A 15,752-nucleotide genomic window follows, 5' to 3' on the forward strand; every position below is an offset into this window, starting at 1 on the left:
GCATATAGATGGTACTGGAAGCCATAGGACCTTATGAGTTGTCCCAGGCCGAGTGTATAGATTGAGAAGAGTAAGGGTCCTAGGACAGAGCCTTGAGTGACACCAACAGAGAGGGGGCGAGATGAAGAGGTAGTATGGGAGTAGGAAACGCTAAATGTGCGGTTGGCAAGGTATGAGGAGATCCAAGATAGGGCAATGTCTTTGACCCCAAAGGAAGAGAGGATCTGTAGTAGGAGGCAGTGGTCAACTGTGTCGAAGGCAGAGGACAGGTCTAGGAGGAGGAGTATAGAGAATTGTCTGTTAGCTTTGGCTGTAAATAAGTCGTTAGTAATTTTGGTTAGGGCAGTCTCAGTGGAATGGTGGGGACGGAAGCCAGATTGTAGGTTGTCGAAGAGAGAGTTAGATGCAAAGTGAGAGGAAAGTTCAGCATGGACGTGCTGCTCAAGGAGTTTGGATGCAAATGGGAGCAATGATATGGGGCGATAGCTGGACATAGCGCTTGGGTCAAGGGATGGCTTTTTGAGGATAGGTGTGATTGTGGCATGTTTGAAGGCAGAGGGGAAGGTACCAGAAGTTAGTGAAAGGTTGAAGAGATGGGTTAGGGATGGGATTAGTGTGGTGGTGAGGTTGGGGAGGAGGTGGGATGGGATGGGGTCAAGTGCACAAGTGGTGAGGTGTGATTTGGAGAGAAGATGAGCAAGCTCCTCTTCAGAGATTTTGGAGAGTGAAGTTATGGGGTTTGGGCATTGGTCTCTCACAGAAAGGGGTTGTGGTGGTTGGACAACAAAGACTTGCCTTGTTTGGTCTATCTTATTTTTGAAGTGCATGGCAAAGTCCTTGGCAACGATTAGGGAACTCGGAGGTGGCAGTGGTGGGCGGAGGAGGGAGTTAAAAGTGTTGAACAACTGTTTGGGGTTGTGGGATAAGGAAGATACAAGGGCTGTGAAGTAGGCCTGTTTTGCAGAGGTGAGAGCTGATTTGAATGCCAGTGTTGCTTGTTTGAGTGCACTGAAGTCATCTTGTGAGTGCGTTTTCTTCCAACGCCGTTCTGCAAATCTCGATACTTGCCGAAGCTTTTTAGTGATGCTATTGTGCCAGGGTTGTCTATTGGTTCGTTGCGCTCTGCTATGCATGACAGGGGCAACCGTGTCAATAGCTGATGCAAGAGTGGCATTGTAGAAAGCAGTGGCAGTGTCTGTGTCGTGGAGTGAGGATATAGAGGACAGTGGTAGGATAGTGTCAGAGAGTGTGTGGGTGTCTAGGTGTGCGAGGTTCCTGCGTGGGTGCGCATTGTGCTGGACGTGGGTGACAGGTGAAGAGGACAGGGATGAGAAAGTGAGTAGATGGTGGTCAGATAGAGGGAGAGGGGAGGTAGTGAAGTTAGATAGGGAGCATAAACGGGTGAAGACCAGGTCTAATGTATGTCCGTCTTACAGATGCGCCTTTTCTGGAGTGGCTGAGTGCTGATGTTTTTAGCTGGGGGCCAATAACCATGGTCCCTTCCTAGGCTATTAATATCAGCCTGCAGCTGTCTGCATAGCCTTTGCTGGTTATTAATTATAGGGGGACCCCACGTCCTTTTTGGGGGGGTCCCCTATTTTATAGCCAGTAAAGGCTAACTATACAGCTGTGAGCTTACATTAATAGCCTTGGAAGCTCCATGGGTATTACCCCCTTCCCAGGCTATAAACATGTGCCCCCAGTTTCTGGCTTTCCCTCTGCTGGTTTTGAAAATTGCGTGGGAGCCCACGCCCTTTTTTGTCCCAAATAATATTTTATTAATTAAATACTTGTCCAGTAATTTGCACACATACTATACTAATTGTGTTTGTCACACACATCTATATATCTGCCTATTCTGTATGTATTCTATGTGTATACAGTATATCTATTATAACTATTCTATTCTAACCTGTCACTCTGTGATTATACTGTACGCGGCAGATCATTTGCCGGCTTTGAATCTATCTATTTATCTATCTACCTAAAAAAAAATATATATATATATATATATATATATATATATATATATATATATATATATATATAAATTTGTGTGTGTGTTTTGAAGAATATTTTGTTTGAAAATGATGTGTAAATGACAGAGAACTGCTGTATGTAAAAGCTCATGTTAACATTGCATTGCACATGGATTGCATACACAGCTCATATGGATGTTGCGTTTTAAAAATTGCACAGAAATCGCATGGCACTCCGTTTTTTTGGTCCAGATTACGGTACTTTTCTTTCTCGCATGTGGGTATGAGCCCTAAAATTCAGCCTACCCGGAAGAGAAATTGACATGTTGTGGATCTGAAACACGCACCGCAAGTCAGTTTTTGTAGCGTAAAAAATAAGCACAGAGGGTATGAGGTTTCTTTGCTGGTGCTGTAAGAAACTGCGTTTTTGAAGCAGGGAAAACATGCAGCGTCAAAAAGACACCAAAAACTCATCGTGGGAATCTGGTCTTTTTTTTTTTTCAAATCCTATATGGTAAAAAAGAACACACTTTGGGCCTGATTCATCATTTGTATTTTTTTTAAGTTATTTTTCTCGTCTGACATATGATATTCGCTGCCATTTTTATTGACAAATTCTTCAAAATAGTACATGCTAGTTAATGAATTTTGAGTAGAATCAAAAATGCTTTGTATTTTTTTCTCTTTCACCTTTGTTGTGCTTTTATAAAGCAAAATGTCACATGATTTGTTAAAAGGTTAAGCGGAGCGAAAACATTTGCACAAAAATCTCTAGTGTACAGAAAAAATCATTCCAGGCGGAGACTGGAGTACACCGCTGCAAAAATTGTATTGGACGCAAACATCTGGATTACAAAAAACACCATAATGGTGAAGAGACAAAAAGCAGACAATCATTTACAAAGTAGACTTCAACTTAAAAGAAGAATTTGGCGCAAAGCAAATGGCAGCCTTAAAAACAAAAAAAAAAATAGACAAAAATAGGAACAGATGCAATAATAAATCAGGCTCAATTGCAAAAAGTGCACACAAAAAAATCACTTAATAAAATAAATATAGTTTATAGTGTTCTGATATTCTTCCTGCACCATCATTAGGTCCCTGTGTGCCTGAACAGCTGGACGCCAAGCCTGCATGTGCATCGGACTTTCTAACACTGTTGTGGAGCGCTGCCGCAGGAGCCGATTATTACACAGGAACATTAATAGAGCAAAGTGGGAAGACACTGGCATGTAATACTACAGAGCTGAGATGTGACATTAGTGGCATTGAGTGTGGCAAGACTTACACTGTGGCAACAGCAGCGTATAATGACCAGTGTCGCAGTGACAACAGTTCTTCTGTCGCCATTGTTACAGGTAACTATTTAATTCAGGATATGTTAATCAAGGTCTATCAAGTTTGCACTATGTAATAAAATACAGATAAATCCCAGGAGTGCCAGCAGGTGTATGGACATTGATCAATAAACCATGCAAGAGATAAAGCAGGAATGTCAAACTCAAACACACAGAGGGCCAAAATGAAAAACTTTGACAAAGTCACAGGCCAAACAGTATACAGTATAATGAGTCCCACATAATCCTCCATACAGAATAATGGGCCCCACATAATCCTCCATACAGAATAATGGGCCCACATAGGGGTATTGATTCTGGTGTCTCGGGCCAAATAAAACTACCTTGCGGGCCTGATTTGGCCCACAGGCAAAGTTTGACATGTATCGGATAAAGGAATATACACATTAATAGCAGAACATCCAATATAAAAAGGGGGTAATTTATTGAAATATAAACCAACTAGATAAAAAAATCTAAAAACAAAACCATCAAAAAATGTAAAGGTCATGGTCACAGCCTCAGTTTTGGCAATGGACCTCCCCACACACAGTACAAATGAACGGATGCAACCTTAAATATCCTCAATGGTTAAAAAAAATGCATTAATGATGCAGTAAATAAATCCGTACTCAACAAAATAGCAGACACTAAAAAAGATTTGTTTGCAGAACTTTACCACATTCTCAATAGTGTTTTCCAATCCAGGAATGATTAAGAGGGTGTGCATCCATGCTTAGTCATGTGGGGAATGCTACCCCCATGTATCGCCATTCCAAGATTGCTTCTTTGGGAGTGATATCAGTCACATGTTAGCAAAATCAGCACAGAATGTCCACAGGAGAACAAGTAGTCAGTAAGGCGAGTATGATTTTTTTTCTTTTACTTTTTAGTGCCTTATTCATGTTTTATTTTTATTTTTAATCATGGATGGAAAACCCCTTTAATACACTGTTATTGTTTTTGAAGCTCCGTTTATCTGATACAAGAGCTCCATGTTCCCAGTTAGACATGGACTTAAAGGGTTATTCTCATGTTATAAAGTTTGTATCTAAGTTAAATAGCAAGAAAATAAGCAAGTTTGTAACTGACTTTCTTCTTTCTCTGCTGTAATTCTCCTGCTATGAGAGCTTTTATCGTATATAGCATACAGCTTATTGCCAAGGAGACCGACAACTAGAACCTGGCTGAGTATGCGAAATAGGTACATTCTAGGCTGATGAGTTAACAAAACACTCCCATTAAATTTTCTATTCCCTAAACCTGTCTACATGTGTATGTAATGTCATGTAAGTGCATTAATATAGTCACCAATCGCAGTCTTCCCCGGTTTTCAGCATCTCCCTGGTCCTCTTCTCACTCATGTGACTTCTAATCTGACTTTCCAGATCACACTGGAGTTTTGTGTGAGCTGGAACTTGCTTTTCCAATTAAGCCTGGGGATCAAGAGGTAAGTACAATTATCAGCATGTAACAAGTTTTTATACTTTTATTGACAAATAAAACCTACAAAAGAAAGAATGAACAAAAACCCTGCTGTAACTAAGTAAAAAGCAAAAAAGTGCATCTAAATAACACAGAGTTTTTAGTAATACAGTTTTTGATCAAAAATAGCACAAAAGCCATCCCACCACAACAAGGTAACTCTGATCGGGACAGTCCTATACTGTCTAATATTAAAAACCTTACCATGCATCAATGTTGACATTAATAAGGGCAGACAAAAGGACTGGGCCCAACCAGTGGAACACCAGTCTGGGGGAGCCTTATATACAATTTCTAGCTCAGAAAAGGGAGGCCACACCCTGGCTTGCACAGAATGCAATAGTACAAAGAAAAACACAAACATTGAGCTTCACTTGAGTTGGTACATGTGCATTTTACTTAGTTACAGCTCATTTTTTCTCTTGTAGGTTTTATATGTTTTATGGCCAATGTGAACATGCGTGTATGTGCTGCATGTGTACCAACTCAAGTCAAACTCAATTTTTGTGTTTTTTCTTTGTATTATTGCATTCTGTGCAAGCTGGGTGTGGCCTCCCTTTTCTGAGCTAGAAATTGTATATAAGGCTTTCCCAGACTGGTGTTCCACTGGTTGGGCCAAGTCCTTTTGTCTGCCCTTATTCACACTGAGGTCAACATTGACACATGGTAAGGTTTTAATGTTAGACAGTGTAGGACTGTGCCGATCAGAGTTACCTTGTCGTGGTGGGATGGCTTTTGTGCTATTTTTGATCAAAAACAGTATTACTCAAAACTCTGTGTTATTTAGATGCACTTTTTGCTTTTTATTTAGTTACAGTAGGGTTTTTGCTAATTTTTTCTCTTATAAGGCTCCCCCAGACTGGTGTTCCACTGGTTGGGCCCAGTCCTTTTGTCTGATACACTGAGGTCAACATTGACACATGGTAAGGTTTTTAATATTAGACAGTGTAGGACTGTGGGGATAATCACAGAGGCCATCATACTGTGTGTGAAATCATACTTTTTGGGGGAATGTGGGAGCCATCATAATAACTGTATGGGACTGTGGAGATCATGCTATGTTGAGGGGCTGTGGGGCATCATACTGTGTGTGGTGAGGCAGTGGGGTCCAGCATACTGAGTGGGGAATCTGAGACCATCATATTGTGTTAGGGACTCTGGGGCATCAAGCCTTGTGTGGGGAAGCTGTTGATCATGGTACAGGGGCTGACTATGAGGAACAATATGATTTAATGGTTGTTATTACCTTTATAAAAAGAAGTAAATTACATAAGTTTGATTAGCTGCTACTGGTAAGAGTACATGCAATAAGCTCTATTGTAACATGAGTCAAGAGAATTAATGCTGCTCAATATTAAGCAACAAATGTAGTATTAATATAAAATAGTATGTTAATATTTATATTGACCAGATTTAAATTCAGTTTATTGGTTCGGCCCTCTACAACAGTCATGGTCTCTCATGTGGCCCCTCTGTAAAATTAATTGCTCACCCCCGCACTGGACAATTCCTTTAAATCTTAAAAAAGAGGGTGTGTTTTGTTACTAAAAGATGGAATAAATGTTAATGTAGTATGCAAAAAGCATAGTAAAAAGATGAGAGTTCTGGGTATTAATATGTCAGCTGAGATTCAGTGAAAACGTATTTATTATTATTTCATTTTAGCGCCATGTGTTCCTACTAATTTAGTGAAATCTGTGACCTGTGAGACTTATTCCATATCTTTATCATGGGACGGGGCTCCTGGAGCCAGTGCATACACAGTGATGGCTCGTGCAGGGCTCAATGAGACCTCCATCACAACCACAAATGCCTACTATGAATTTCATGACCTCTTATGTGACATGGAGTATGACATCATCTTGGGCAGTAAATCTGCAGATTGCATCAGTAATGGGAATAATTCCATCCACATTTCAACAAGTAAGTCTTAAAGGTCTAAAAAAGTTTTTTGTAATTGTACATGAACAATATTAAATATTATTTTTACATTGTTTTGGTTTCTCTAGTTCCTTGTCCTCCCCAGATTCTAGAAGCCTATGCATCGTGTGAAAATAATTCAGGGTTTGTACAATGGGAGATGAGTCGCAATGCAAGGTCGTATTCGGCTGTAGTGGAAGGAGTTAATACCTTGGCTTGCAACACAACTAACACTAGGTGCGAGACCCCGGAACTAGAATGTGGACAGAATTACACAGTGACTGTCTGGGCTGAGGATGGAACATGCACGGGTCAGAATAGCACTAAAACATCATTTAAATCAGGTAAGTGTCCAGACTAATGCATGATGGAATTTACTAGCTGCACATTTCTTGGCAACCCTGCACAGATATCAGTCCACACAGTGGTGAAATGAATCAAAACCTTCATCTAGATTGTATGAAATGAATTCTATCTCTTTCACCATCCTAAAGCTCTGAGAATATTCTAGTTCATCACTTTTCTAATCAGAGATATCCGGTATTTACCCTGGCCTGAACCATTCTTAAGGGATAATTCCCATTTTCATACATGGTATTGTCGGATAGCACTGCTAAATTCAAAAAAATTGTCAATCTACTGCTTATTACAATTTTCAGCCATTCTTGAGTTATTGATACTTATTTTTTGTTTACAGCTCGCTGCCTTGGAGACCGACCACTGCTGCTATACAGGAGAAACATGCACAGTGCTTAGAATCTCTTTTATATTGAGCTTGTAAGTGTAGCGCCCCCACTGCCGCAGGGCCGAGGGGTACCCGGTACCGGGCCCCTGAGTCTCTATTCTGGGGTTGTCACGGTGGCTAGGCCTGGTCCGTGACCCTGCTGAGGGGCGTACAGTGAATAATGGATGCGGTTGGTGGTGGTGGTGCGGTGCAGTAAATAACGAGGACACCAGGTTGCAGTCTCTTTACCTTTTTACTGAAGATCTCTGAGTCCTCAGTCCGGAATACGGTTCACCAGGCTGCGCAAGTCCGGCCGGTCCAATGACACCTCCAGAGTTCTCCTTGCAGGTGGAAATCTGTGCCTACCTGCTAGCGCTATGTGTTGTGGTCCTTCCCTGCTGTGCTTACGGAAAGTCCCCACAACTGTTGTGTCCGTTTCTTAAGTTCCCTCACAACTCGATTAGATGATGTTCTGCTAATCCTCCGTCCCTCCCTGATGTTACGGTTAGGACGGCACCCGTATGACGGGTAGGCTCGGAGCTCTTCCGGGACCCTAGAGTCGCCCCTCTCCACAAGTTGCCCCCCAAGACTGCATAGGTGATTTAGATGAGACAGCCCGCCTTTGACTGACTGTCCTGCCGTTGGTTTGAAGTATTGCCTGAAGCTGAATATAGTAATACTTCCTCGGCGTTCCGGCCGCCGGTTGTGCGCCTCAGTAGGATGTTGCCTCGGTCTTACAGCACGACTCCTACTGGTATTCTCCTCCTTGCTTTGATCTCGTTTCTCACTCAGCACAATATATCTCGCTTCTCTTCCTTTCTTAGGGCACCGCCGCTATGCTGAGCAGGCATGGTCCCGTGACGTTCCTTCTTGTAGCCAGGCCTCTGTCAGGGTCCCAAACCTGACAGGGACCCTACCGAATCTTCCCCCACAACACCCTCTGCCACCAGGTGTTGTCTGGTCCAACCCAGTCAGCTTTCTGAACTAACTTCCTGCCTGACCCCCAGTTTACCCACAGTGGTGAGGAGTGGCCTAATAAATGGCACCCTTAGCTCCCCCTGGAGGCCCGACTGTGAAATGTATTGGTGTCTGTGATACCTGGTCAGATGAACTCCTTCAGTGCCATCAGACGTACCCTAGCTCCCCTTAGCGGCAGAGCTTCAGTACTGCAACGACCAGGACTCTGGGGCGCTGCACTCCCCTGTTATGACCCCAATGGCGAGGGTCTCAGAGGAACGTGGAAGTCTGCAGAATACAAAAATCCAGCTCATAGGGCAGTGGTAACTGGGTTGACCATATATCTACTCCTACCGCCAACACTAGAAGTAGCCGGGGATCATTCCTACGTTGATTCTAGATGACACGCGCCAGCCGGAGAATCTAGCTACCCCTAGTAGAGGAAAACAAAGACCTTTCTTGCCTCCAGAGAAGGGGACCCCAAAGCTGGATAGAAGCCCCCCACAAATAATGACGGTGAGGTAAGAGGAAATGACAAACACAGAAATGAACCAGGTTTAGCACAGAGAGGCCCGCTTACTGATAGCAGAATAAAGAAAGGTAACTTATATGGTCAACAAAAACCCTATCAAAATCCACACTGGAAATTCAAGAACCCCCGAACCGTCTAACGGTCCGGGGGGAGAACACCAGCCCCCTAGAGCTTCCAGCAAAGGTCAGGATATAGATTTGGAACAAGCTGGACAAAAATACAAAACCAAAACAAATAGCAAAAAGCAAAAGGCAGACTTAGCTGATATAACTGGAACCAGGATCAGTAGACAAGAGCACAGCAGACTAGCTCTGATAACTACGTTGCCAGGCATAGAACTGAAGGTCCAGGGAGCTAATATAGCAACACCCCTAACTAACGACCCAGGTGCGGATAAAAGGAATGACAGAAAAACCAGAGTCAAAAAACTAGTAACCACTAGAGGGAGCAAAAAGCAAATTCACAACACTCCCCCCCGGTTAAATCCAGTACTCCGGGACTGGGAAGAAAACAACAATACAGGTTAGCAAAAGACATACAATTTTTGTGAGTGCAATAACAATAAGCATACTTGAACAGGGCTTCCCTTTATGGGAGGTGAGGACTCTTGAACGTTACAAACATAGTTAAATATTACAGCAACATGCTATAAATAACTTTCTTTTACCCAACCGGGTATTCTACTTAGTGCAATTCTTGAATAATAACTTAACATTGCCTTTAAGGACGTACACTCTGCATCCACAAAAGACCTTCTTATAATCACATTATAAGGCAATCAACTTCATCCTCCTTCTTTAAGTCTGCAGGACCGCCTGTCCTAACGGCTCCAGACCTACTGCCTCTCCTTTCTTTCACAGAACCGCCCCGTTCAGCCCGAGCCTACTGCCCTTCCACCACTATACACAGTATAGAACATATTTTTCTTCCAGTTCAGGATCAACAGGCCATCTCTATATGGCTCCTAGAAGGACTCACCAACTAACCCCGCCCGGGTTCACTTTCTGTCCTCATTCTTCCATCAACATTATCAAACACTTTTCACATTTAACTAGTTAGTTACATTAACGTTTACATATCAACATTATTACTTTCTTTCAAGGCATCATTATCACTTTACTGTTTTAAGGCAGTATTACTCATAAGTACACAGATGAACATCCCCTTTAAGAGGGGACCAAGTCTTTATGAGGTAGCGCAGCTTCTTCAGCTACCAGTCCATACACAGTAAGGACTCCGGTGCGGTATCTTCGCAAAGAGTTCTTTTTCTATGTAAAACCAGTAAGGAGCACCTTTAAGAAGGTGCAACTATTTACAAGCAGTTTGTATCATGCACTGTTCATGATTCCAGCAGTTCCTTGATAACTTGTGCAAAACGTAGAAAACAAACAAAAGCAATAGGGATCCCGGGTCAACAAAGGGATCCCTTTAAGAGTTAACCCTGGACGGGTTTTAGCAGCAACATAGCAGAAAACAAACAGTTTAAAGAACTATTTACATGTTATGCAGAGTTTTAAGATCTCACTCTTGTGGTGCAGAAGGTGGTTTCCTTCCGGGCCTCACCAGACCAACGGGCCGCGCTGCCGATCCCAGGAGCGGCTCCTGTCCCAGCAGTGACAGGATCCCTCGCCGTGATGCCCTCTTCACGGATGGGCCGGCACGCCCCCGGGGTACATGGTGGGTCCGGATTCCCCGCTGCTCCGCAGGGACAGGTCCCGCTGCCTTTTCAGCAGGAGGTTCGTCTTCTGATGTTCCGGCAGCGGCCTGGAGTGCGACGCACCGCTGGACACCCCGAGCTATCCAGCCAGCTTCACCTGTTTCTCTCCTCCACCTGGTGTAAGTCACAGCGTCACCTGGCTCCAGGTCGCGAGCGAACCTTCCTCCGCAGGGCTCCACTTCCTCCCGGTCCACACGGACCTGTAGCGGCTCCCCAATCTCCTGTATAACTCCCCTTCCATGTCGGGAGTGAAAGGACACCACTACACCCCAGTGCGACGGCGGGGTTTCTTCCGCGCTGGTCAGGTCAATCTGGGCTGCAGGCTGGGGCCGGCTCCGCCACGCCATCATCAAACGCCGCAGGTGTTCGGCCTCCGGCAGGATTCTCATGCCCTGTGTCTGCAGCGTACCTTCAGCCGCGGCCTGGTTGGGAAGAGCAGGGGACACCGGAGACAGGCGGACCTCCGTGGGCTGGCCCAGCCGAGCGAGCACACGGGCATCAGCCTCCAAGCGGCGGGCTATCTGTCGGGCCTCGGCTGCGGCTACACACTCCTCGGACATTTGCCAGTTAGGTCGACCCATCGGTGGTTCCGTGAGGGTCAGTCCCCGCAACGATGGCGTCTCCGAGGCTGTGTCCGGTGATGCGGCTCCATGCCGAGTCAGGTCATCCCCACGCGGTGCTCCTGGCGTCGCCATCTTTATCTCCTCCCCAGTGTCTTCTTCCCGCGGTCTCTTTCGTGGGCGGCCCCGTCTCCATGGTCTCCACCCTCCAAACAGAATCAGGAGGCGGACCTCGGCTGTTGACGGACACGTCCTCAAGACACAGAAATATTTAGACTGGGCGGCCATTGTCGTTCGCGCTCTCCAGCTTGCCTACGCCCACTCCACGCCCCTCTTCTTCTCCTGCGCTCTCCTCAGCGCTGTAATGGCGGCGGATTTTGGTGGCAAATGGCACAGCACAGTCCTTGCAATAAAGTACAGTCCAAGCACAGTAAATCACAGTTCCAAGGCACACATGACCTGATTCTTCAGGCTTAAGTAGATCCTGTTCGTGACGCCAAAATTGTAGCGCCCCCACTGCCGCAGGGCCGAGGGGTACCCGGTACCGGGCCCCTGAGTCTCTATTCTGGGGTTGTCACGGTGGCTAGGCCCGGTCCGTGACCCTGCTGAGGGGCGTACAGTGAATAATGGATGCGGTTGGTGGTGGTGGTGCGGTGCAGCAAATAACGAGGACACCAGGTTGAAGTCTCTTTACCTTTTTACTGAAGATCTCTGAGTCCTCAGTCCGGAATACGGTTCACCAGGCTGCGCAAGTCCGGCCGGTCCAATGGCACCTCCAGAGTTCTCCTTGCAGGTGGAAATCTGTGCCTACCTGCTAGCGCTATGTGTTGTGGTCCTTCCCTGCTGTGCTTACGGAAAGTCCCCACAACTGTTGTGTCCGTTTCTTAAGTTCCCTCACAACTCGATTAGATGATATTCTGCTAATCCTCCGTCCCTCCCTGATGTTACGGTTAGGACGGCACCCGTATGACGGGTAGGCTCGGAGCTCTTCCGGGACCCTAGAGTCGCCCCTCTCCACAAGTTGCCCCCCAAGACTGCATAGGTGATTTAGATGAGACAGCCCGCCTTTGACTGACTGTCCTGCCGTTGGTTTGAAGTATTGCCTGAAGCTGAATATAGTAATACTTCCTCGGCGTTCCGGCCGCCGGTTGTGCGCCTCAGTAGGATGTTGCCTCGGTCTTACAGCACGACTCCTACTGGTATTCTCCTCCTTGCTTTGATCTCGTTTCTCACTCAGCACAATATATCTCGCTTCTCTTCCTTTCTTAGGGCACCGCCGCTATGCTGAGCAGGCATGGTCCCGTGACGTTCCTTCTTGTAGCCAGGCCTCTGTCAGGGTCCCAAACCTGACAGGGACCCTACCGAATCTTCCCCCACAACACCCTCTGCCACCAGGTGTTGTCTGGTCCAACCCAGTCAGCTTTCTGAACTAACTTCCTGCCTGACCCCCAGTTTACCCACAGTGGTGAGGAGTGGCCTAATAAATGGCACCCTTAGCTCCCCCTGGAGGCCCGACTGTGAAATGTATTGGTGTCTGTGATACCTGGTCAGATGAACTCCTTCAGTGCCATCAGACGTACCCTAGCTCCCCTTAGCGGCAGAGCTTCAGTACTGCAACGACCAGGACTCTGGGGCGCTGCACTCCCCCCCGGTTAAATCCAGTACTCCGGGACTGGGAAGAAAACAACAATACAGGTTAGCAAAAGACATACAATTTTTGTGAGTGCAATAACAATAAGCATACTTGAACAGGGCTTCCCTTTATGGGAGGTGAGGACTCTTGAACGTTACAAACATAGTTAAATATTACAGCAACATGCTATAAATAACTTTCTTTTACCCAACCGGGTATTCTACTTAGTGCAATTCTTGAATAATAACTTAACATTGCCTTTAAGGACGTACACTCTGCATCCACAAAAGACCTTCTTATAATCACATTATAAGGCAATCAACTTCATCCTCCTTCTTTAAGTCTGCAGGACCGCCTGTCCTAACGGCTCCAGACCTACTGCCTCTCCTTTCTTTCACAGAACCGCCCCGTTCAGCCCGAGCCTACTGCCCTTCCACCACTATACACAGTATAGAACATATTTTTCTTCCAGTTCAGGATCAACAGGCCATCTCTATATGGCTCCTAGAAGGACTCACCAACTAACCCCGCCCGGGTTCACTTTCTGTCCTCATTCTTCCATCAACATTATCAAACACTTTTCACATTTAACTAGTTAGTTACATTAACGTTTACATATCAACATTATTACTTTCTTTCAAGGCATCATTATCACTTTACTGTTTTAAGGCAGTATTACTCATAAGTACACAGATGAACATCCCCTTTAAGAGGGGACCAAGTCTTTATGAGGTAGCGCAGCTTCTTCAGCTACCAGTCCATACACAGTAAGGACTCCGGTGCGGTATCTTCGCAAAGAGTTCTTTTTCTATGTAAAACCAGTAAGGAGCACCTTTAAGAAGGTGCAACTATTTACAAGCAGTTTGTATCATGCACTGTTCATGATTCCAGCAGTTCCTTGATAACTTGTGCAAAACGTAGAAAACAAACAAAAGCAATAGGGATCCCGGGTCAACAAAGGGATCCCTTTAAGAGTTAACCCTGGACGGGTTTTAGCAGCAACATAGCAGAAAACAAACAGTTTAAAGAACTATTTACATGTTATGCAGAGTTTTAAGATCTCACTCTTGTGGTGCAGAAGGTGGTTTCCTTCCGGGCCTCACCAGACCAACGGGCCGCGCTGCCGATCCCAGGAGCGGCTCCTGTCCCAGCAGTGACAGGATCCCTCGCCGTGATGCCCTCTTCATGGATGGGCCGGCACGCCCCCGGGGTACATGGTGGGTCCGGATTCCCCGCTGCTCCGCAGGGACAAGTCCCGCTACCTTTTCAGCAGGAGGTTCGTCTTCTGATGTTCCGGCAGCGGCCTGGAGTGCGACGCACCGCTGGACACCCCGAGCTATCCAGCCAGCTTCACCTGTTTCTCTCCTCCACCTGGTGTAAGTCACAGCGTCACCTGGCTCCAGGTTGCGAGCGAACCTTCCTCCGCAGGGCTCCACTTCCTCCCGGTCCACACGGACCTGTAGCGGCTCCCCAATCTCCTGTATAACTCCCCTTCCATGTCGGGAGTGAAAGGACACCACTACACCCCAGTGCGACGGCGGGGTTTCTTCCGCGCTGGTCAGGTCAATCTGGGCTGCAGGCTGGGGCCGGCTCCGCCACGCCATCATCAAACGCCGCAGGTGTTCGGCCTCCGGCAGGATTCTCATGCCCTGTGTCTGCAGCGTACCTTCAGCCGCGGCCTGGTTGGGAAGAGCAGGGGACACCGGAGACAGGCGGACCTCCGTGGGCTGGCCCAGCCGAGCGAGCACACGGGCATCAGCCTCCAAGCGGCGGGCTATCTGTCGGGCCTCGGCTGCGGCTACACACTCCTCGGACATTTGCCAGTTAGGTCGACCCATCGGTGGTTCCGTGAGGGTCAGTCCCCGCAACGATGGCGTCTCCGAGGCTGTGTCCGGTGATGCGGCTCCATGCCGAGTCAGGTCATCCCCACGCGGTGCTCCTGGCGTCGCCATCTTTATCTCCTCCCCAGTGTCTTCTTCCCGCGGTCTCTTTCGTGGGCGGCCCCGTCTCCATGGTCTCCACCCTCCAAACAGAATCAGGAGGCGGACCTCGGCTGTTGACGGACACGTCCTCAAGACACAGAAATATTTAGACTGGGCGGCCATTGTCGTTCGCGCTCTCCAGCTTGCCTACGCCCACTCCACGCCCCTCTTCTTCTCCTGCGCTCTCCTCAGCGCTGTAATGGCGGCGGATTTTGGTGGCAAATGGCACAGCACAGTCCTTGCAATGAAGTACAGTCCAAGCACAGTAAATCACAGTTCCAAGGCACACATGACCTGATTCTTCAGGCTTAAGTAGATCCTGTTCGTGACGCCAAAATTGTAGTGCCCCCACTGCCGCAGGGCCGAGGGGTACCCGGTACCGGGCCCCTGAGTCTCTATTCTGGGGTTGTCACGGTGGCTAGGCCCGGTCCGTGACCCTGCTGAGGGGCGTACAGTGAATAATGGATGCGGTTGGTGGTGGTGGTGCGGTGCAGTAAATAACGAGGACACCAGGTTGAAGTCTCTTTACCTTTTTACTGAAGATCTCTGAGTCCTCAGTCCGGAATACGGTTCACCAGGCTGCGCAAGTCCGGCCGGTCCAATGGCACCTCCAGAGTTCTCCTTGCAGGTGGAAATCTGTGCCTACCTGCTAGCGCTATGTGTTGTGGTCCTTCCCTGCTGTGCTTACGGAAAGTCCCCACAACTGTTGTGTCCGTTTCTTAAGTTCCCTCGATTAGATGATATTCTGCTAATCCTCCGTCCCTCCCTGATGTTACGGTTAGGACGGCACCCATATGACGGGTAGGCTCGGAGCTCTTCCGGGACCCTAGAGTCGCCCCTCTCCACAAGTTGCCCCCCAAGACTGCATAGGTGACTTAGATGAGACAGCCCGCCTTTGACTGACTGTCCTGCCGTTGGTTTGAAGT

At 46.9% G+C, this 15,752-nt stretch overlaps 1 protein-coding gene across 1 annotated transcript in view; it reads left to right on the forward strand.

The window, feature by feature from the left end:
* Positions 1 to 15,752, forward strand: part of LOC143788497 (uncharacterized) — a 186,738-nt gene that overhangs the window by 130,642 nt on the left and 40,344 nt on the right. Inside the window, exons 22-24 of the mRNA XM_077278193.1 lie at positions 3,077 to 3,337; positions 6,467 to 6,724; positions 6,811 to 7,065. Of these exons, the coding sequence (XP_077134308.1) occupies positions 3,077 to 3,337; positions 6,467 to 6,724; positions 6,811 to 7,065 (774 nt within the window). The remainder of the gene's footprint in view (positions 1 to 3,076; positions 3,338 to 6,466; positions 6,725 to 6,810; positions 7,066 to 15,752) is intronic.

The sequence above is a fragment of the Ranitomeya variabilis genome, chromosome 8 (assembly GCF_051348905.1).
Source record: "Ranitomeya variabilis isolate aRanVar5 chromosome 8, aRanVar5.hap1, whole genome shotgun sequence".
NCBI classification, from domain to species: Eukaryota; Metazoa; Chordata; class Amphibia; order Anura; family Dendrobatidae; genus Ranitomeya; species Ranitomeya variabilis.